General features: G+C 61.0%; 1 protein-coding gene across 2 annotated transcripts in view; it reads left to right on the top strand.

Annotated features, from left to right (window-relative positions):
- MAPKAPK3 (MAPK activated protein kinase 3) overlaps positions 1 to 6,626 on the top strand; it is a 31,924-nt gene that overhangs the window by 19,634 nt on the left and 5,664 nt on the right. For both annotated transcript variants that reach the window (XM_004715188.2, XM_045297503.1), the window contains exons 3-5: positions 3,863 to 4,002; positions 5,229 to 5,293; positions 5,819 to 5,898. In XM_004715188.2, the coding sequence (XP_004715245.1) occupies positions 3,863 to 4,002; positions 5,229 to 5,293; positions 5,819 to 5,898 (285 nt within the window). The remainder of the gene's footprint in view (positions 1 to 3,862; positions 4,003 to 5,228; positions 5,294 to 5,818; positions 5,899 to 6,626) is intronic.

Here is a 6,626-nt window from a genome sequence, read left to right on the forward strand (position 1 = left end):
CCAGCAGTCACCAGGCCCACATGGCCCTGCCGGTGGGGTGGGGGTGGCTACAGTCTGATGAGGGGAGCAGTGGGGCACTGGCCTGGCTGAGGGCAGCCACAGTGGACCCCCAGGAGGCCCAGTTGCCATCCCCCTGTCTGTGCCTTGGTTTTGTTCTCTATGACATGGTGGTAACAATGTTCCTTCTCCCAATGTTTAGGAAGTGCTGAGAGCAGAGTCGGGCACGCTGTCAGTGCAGTGGTTGTGTGTGTGTGTGTGTGTGTGTGCGCGTTTTAAGAGCTAGCAAAGGAACAAGCTAATTGCAGGTTGCAAGCAAGCACTGCACAGGCAGCAAGGAGGGAGGGGGCACGGGGGCGCTTTGTGGGGAGCTGGCAAGGTTCTTTCTCGTCAGGGTGTGGGGTGGCCACAGAGGTGGGTGCAATGGTCAACAATCACTGTCCTGAGGCCTGTGCACCTTACTGTGTGGAAACAAGACCTCCGCTCACAGCCTCCACAGATACAGAAAGGGAAACAGAGAGGGGGGGCGAGGGTGAAGGACCCCTGAGGCCCACTCTGGACAGAAGAGCCCCGGGAGGAGGTGGCCTTGCGGGGAGTCAGCCCGAGGAGTCAGACCGGCGGCCCGGGCCCTGGTGGGCAGCAGGGCAGGGAGGGCTGGCAGTCCTGCTGCTCAGCGAGCTCTGGTCCGTGTGGTCTCCCCGGCAGCAGAGATGGCGGGGCATAGGTCTCCCTGCCTTTCGCTTGTTTTCAGGGCCTTGGCACTTGGGGAAGGACTATTTTCATCTGTGTGGGAAATGGGATCCTCAGTTTGGGCTGCGAGGGGCAGCTGCCTCAAGGGAGGCTTCCCGTCAGGGCAATTCCACCTGTTCCCCAGCCTCGGCAAAGCCGGGCAAGGGCGTGGGGTGAGCACGCTGGGCCAGGCCCATCAGACTCTCTTGCCCGCCTTGGCCGCCGACCTCCCGACTCCCGTGTATCCTCCCCACAGCTGCTCCCCCTCTGCTCCCCAGGTAAAGTCTGTGCAGGAGCTCCCTGTTCTTTGCCAGGCTCCGACCAGGGGCCCAGACCAGCCTGACCTGGGCCTCTCTGCCTGGCCTTGCTCCCATCCCGGAGGGAGGGCCAGAGACAGAAGGCCAACCTGGCCGAGAACTTCCCAGAGGAGGAGACCCCTGCACTGAGCCCCGAGCATGGAAGACTGCCGACCAGAGGCCTGCTGGGAGACAGAGGCCTGCTGGGGAATCACCAGTCAACCATCTGGGCCAGAGCCAAAGGTTTTGGGAGCCAGGGGAGTGGGAAGGAGGTGAGCGAGGGAGGCAGGCCTCCAGCTTTGGGAAGGGGGGTGGGGAGGTCTGTGGCCACTGGGGGAGAGGACACTAAGCAACAATTCCGGCCACGGGCTGGGGAGTTTCTGAGATCAGAAAGAGGATGCTGGCATGGGGATGCGACTCTTGGGGCTCCGGGAGCCATGATCAGGTCCGGCTGGCGAGGTTTAGGAGACTGAGTAGAACAGGGGCCGAGAGAGCAGGGCAGGGAGGAAGGAGGGTGGAGGGAGGGGACCCAGGGAGCCCACGGCTTGCTGGTGCATGGTGCGGGAGTAGGGTGGGGTGGGGAAGCAGAGGGGGTGGTTGGGGAGCTGCAGGGCATTCTGGGAGGCCCGGGCAGCATGGGCAAGGGATCCATCCACAGTGTTCGGGCACCATGCGCCCTCCCCACTGCCCTCCTATTGTGGCTTGGGTAGTGGAATAGGGGCCTGCCCTAGAGATGCTCGGCTCCCTGTGCTCCTGGGCCAGGGCTGACAAGGGCAGCCCCAGAGATGGAGATGCTACACCCTCTTCCCCACTCCTCCAAGCACAGCCCAGTCCGCCTTTGCCTAGAGAGCAGGGTTCCAGAGTCTGCCCCCACTCCCTGCATGGTGTGGCCCAGCTGCCCCTGTGCTGTGGAGGAGGAAATCCAAGGCCTGCTGGTGCTGAAGGGAAGGGGCTAGTCAGAGCCCTGGTCTAGTGCGGGGAAAGCCAATCCTGTCTTTCAAAGCAGTTTCAAAATTAATCAAGAGCCATCCATCCAGGTATTTGTACACACCGATGAAATCGCCATTATCTGGTTACTGTCTTTTAAAAAGGTTCCCTTGAGACCGCAGAGCCACACGTCCGTCTGTCAGGGAAGAGCGGCAAATGGCTGGAGAGCCGCAGTGTGCGGCCCTGGCTTGGCCCTCCGCTCTCCCTGGGAGCCAGCGTACCTGGCCCAGAGTGGGCGGCCGTGGGTGTGGGGTGGGGTGTGTGTCTCAGTGAGTCTGAACCCAGAGCTTACTTGGCCTGGCCCCACTCCCTTTGGATCAGACCCCGCCTCTGGGCCCACACCCTGCATGCCAGGTCTGCAGGCGTGGGAGGAGGGCCGATCCATCCGGGCCTCGCTCACCTCCAGGTCACCTTGAGGCAGCCCCATCTCTCTGGCAGCGAAGGCCGGGAAGGTGCTTTGGAAGTAGCCAGGGCCTCACCCCAGGTGATGAGCCCGCCTCTCCGCCTCTCCGTTGTTAGAAGCTTTTTCTCCAGAGCAGTGGCCCCCTTTCTCCTTGAGAATGGGAAGTCTTCATCCCCCTAGCTCCTCCTGGGGGTGCGGCCTGCGCCGCTCTGCTGTGGGCTGGGCTCCTCAAAGCCAGTGAGGGAGGAGCTGAGGGGTGAGGCGCTTCAGCCCTGCTGCAGGCAGCCTTCCCTGCCACCCTGTTCTCCTGTCCTGGTGGGGCCTCTCTAGGGCTGATTTGCCCCACATGGTGAGGCCCACAGGGCAGGGACTGAGCAGTATGGCGACTTCCAGCATGGGCCACCACCCGCCTTCCTGTGGTGACAAGGAGGAAACGGAGACCCGAGGGATGTGGTCCCTGGCGGAGGGGCCACAGCTGATGAGTCATCAACACAATTACATGGCGAGTGAGCGCACATGACCCCACGGTTCAGGCCCATCAAGCAGTGCGTACAATTGCTACCACCATCAGATTCCAAACATTCCTTTCCTTGCCTTCGGGAGTCCTTGACATCTCTCCCTTTTAGCCCCGCGTCCAGAAACCCTTCTCCTCCTTGGGGTCCCCACAGGTTCCTCCGTCCTGGGGCTCCTATACTGAGAGACAGAAGAGCATAGGACACAACTTCAAGAGGGTGACCCCGATGACATCACACCTCTGAGAGACCCCCTCATACGAACACACAACAAAAATACAGGAAGGAGCTGACACCAAGGGCTCAAGTAGAAAGAAAACATTTTTGAGAATGATGATGGAAACAAATGTACAAATATGCTTGACACCATGGATGTATGTATGGATTGTGATAAAAGTTGTACGCCCCCCCAATAAAATGATTTAAAAAAACAAAACAAAACAAAAATACAGGAACATTGAAAACCAATGCGGTCCAGCGTGCATCAGCATGTGTGTGTCAGCGGACAGAGTCTTAACCGTTCAAGTTCAATCAAAGGATAAACACATCCCTTTATCTCCTATGCTCACCTCTCTGTTTAGTGACCACTTTCCTCTCGGCCCTCCGTTAGGGGCAGAGGGAGATCCCCGGAGGCTTGTTACCCCCGTCGATCCCACAAGTCCAGTCTAACTCTGAAACCCACTCTGTTTCTACTTTGCTTGCCGTCCCCTCCCCTTCTGAGGAGAAAGGGCCTCTCTGATCTCGGAGCCCTGCTCCACTGCGAGTCACCTTCCGGAGCCCAGCCAAGCTGGCCCTCAGGCCTCCAGGTCAGGGGAGCCCAGCCCCGCTGCATCCTGCCCTCCAGAGCTGTGTGGCCTTGGGCAGGGCACAGGGCCGGCTGCGGCTCTGCATCCTGTCTGCTCTGTGGGTGGCTGACGATGGATGCCCCTCGCCCGCAGCTGCTGTATGACAGCCCCAAGGCCCGGCAGGAGGTGGACCACCACTGGCAAGCCTCGGGCGGCCCCCACATCGTGCGCATCCTGGACGTGTACGAGAACATGCACCACCACAAGCGCTGCCTCCTCATCGTCATGGAATGGTACGCCACCCCCTACCCCTGTCCCAAGCCAGTGAGCGCACCAGGTCACACTAGGCCCACCGGGCTTTGCCACAAGGGGCTCAAATCTGGTCTCTGCCCGTGTGGTTTCGAGGAGTGTTGGTGGGGTGGTGGTAATGCCTCGCACCAGCCGCCAGGTCAGAGGTTTGACTCCCCTGGCTGCTCCGAGGGAGAGAGATGAGGCTTTCTGCTCCCGTGGGTCTGACAGCCGCGGAAGAGCCACAGGGGCTTCAGCCGTGCACCACAGACTTGTCTGCGTCAGGGTGCACCTGATGGCAGCACGCTTGGGCGCAGGGTTGGTGTGATCTCCACTCAGTGAAGGGGGGCTGGAAGAGCCGTTGGGAGCTCTGAATGTGGACGCTGGGGCAGTCTGAGGACGCGCGGACACACACTGCCCTCAGTTGCCCCCTCCTGCCGGCCGCCAGTGCTGCTGATTGGAGATTGGAGCCAGGGGCTGCCTCCACCTGCACTGTGGCTCTCTGTTCACCTTCCTCAGACCCTGGGCCTGGGTCCTTTCCCAGCTCCTCCCTGTGAGCCTATCCAGCTCTCCCGGCTCCCCTTTCTTGCCTTAGATTGAGGGTTCAGATCCTGGCCCTGTCCCCCACTAGCCATGTGACACGGGGCAGCTGCTGACCCCTCCACATCTCTAGCACGCATGTGGAGGGTGCGTGAAACGTGGAGGGTCTCCAGGCTGCGTCCAGAGGCTGGACCCCGTCCCAAGTGCATCTCTTAGTCAGGCTTCACGACTCCAGGAGGCCGGGCTGTGACTGCCCCCCTGTGCGGCAGAGCAAGCGGAACCAGAGAGGGGGAAAGGGCCGACAGGCTTCCAGTCCGCAGTGCAGAGGCATGCGGTGCCCAGGGCAGGACTCATGGCTGGTGCCTGGACGGTCGCCATGGTGGCGATCATTCATCGTTCATTCATACTGCGTTCCATTGGCAGGGAACTGAGGTCCGTAGGGGAGGGACGCTTCCCAAGGCCTCATAGCCCGGCCAGGGCGGGACCAGTGGGAACACAGGTATTCCCCAGAGGAAGCCCCACTCATCCACCCTCCCCAGGTCCCAGAGTTCTCCTCAACCTCCCTCAGCAGGTAGCCCGTCAGAGCCAGGCACGGTGAGCCCCCAGGAGGTGACAATAGTTTCTCCCCAAGGAGTTCCTGCCCCCCGCCCCCTGCCCCGCTCACAGCCCTCCTCCCCTCCCTCCCTTGCAGCATGGAAGGTGGTGAGCTCTTCAGCAGGATTCAGGAGCGTGGTGACCAGGCCTTCACTGAGCGAGGTAGGTTGCCACGTGGCTGAAACGGGATGGTTTGGCATGAGGGCCTTGGGCCGGCATTGCTGTGTGATGCTGCTGGACCAGGTCCTGTCCCACTCTGTGCTGTGGGCTCCAGGTGAACCAGAGACGGTGTGACAGGTATCCACCCCCCAGGGGGGCTGTGTGTCTGTGACACCGTCAGAGGTGAACTTGCGAGGTCTGGGTTTGGGCTGACTGGCGTGGGGAGTCAGCCCAGGACTGAGGAAGGAGGCTGGGCTGGGCTGGTGGCAAGCCTGGAGGGATTGTGGGGCATCTGGAGGAATTGTGGGGTATCTAGGATGGGATTGTGGAGCATCTGGGATGGGATTGTAGACTGTCTGGAGGGATTGTGGGGTGTCTGGGATGGGAGTCTCGGGTGGTGGGAGTGCACGTGGCCTCTTTGTGCTGGCCCCCTCGGATGGGCCTGGGGGTGGGGGTGATAAGAGTGTAGGGTGGCTTGACCTTGATCTTGACTGGCACTACCGGCCCCTCCCCACTTTCTGTCTGCAGAGGCCGCAGAGATCATGCGGGATATTGGCTCAGCCGTCCAGTTCCTGCACAGCCAGAACATTGCCCACCGGGATGTGAAGGTACGGCTCTGGCACCCAGGTGGGGGGACGGCCTGTTGAAACACCCTCTGTGGCTCCCAGTGCCCTCCCCCCCCCCCTTGAAGGCGGAGCTCACTGCTTGGCATTCTCGGCCTCTCCTCCTGGATTAGCTCCCTCTCCTCAGCCCGCTACCATGGTCCCAGAGTGCTCAGGCTGCTCGGCCTCCTGCTTCCTGCAGTCACTCTCCAGGCCCCACAGCAGTGCGGAGGACCTCCAGCTGCTTGATCCTCACCCAGTCCCCCACCCGGGAACTGAGGCGCCCTTGCCCATTTTATAGATGAGGAACTGCCGAGAAACAAAGTGATTTGCCCAAGGCCGTGCCACTAGTAAGATCCTGCACCACCGCCCGCTCAGCCAGGATTCCTGTGCACACCCCCAGTCAGGCCTCAGGGGAACTGGGAGCCCCAGCCATGGTTTCAATAGATCAGGCCCCTCGCGCCAGCATCAGAGGAAGAAGCCACTTGCTAGGCACTCACGGGAAGGGCCTGCTTGGCTTGACTGCCCTCCAGTGGGAGAGTTGTGCTGTTCATATGCCAAGGCCTGGCAGAATGATTCACAGGGGCCAGCAGGGTCAGGTGGATACAATGCAAGTTGAGGAACAGTGGGCACACGCATGTGTGCACACACACATACACAGGGACAGGCATGCATTCACAGGTACAGGCACACATGGTAAAGGCACAGAGGTGCAGGCACACCCCCCCCCCACA

This window comes from Echinops telfairi, unplaced genomic scaffold (assembly GCF_000313985.2).
Source record: "Echinops telfairi isolate 266 unplaced genomic scaffold, ASM31398v2 ScPeMD7_7420;HRSCAF=8458, whole genome shotgun sequence".
NCBI classification, from domain to species: Eukaryota; Metazoa; Chordata; class Mammalia; order Afrosoricida; family Tenrecidae; genus Echinops; species Echinops telfairi.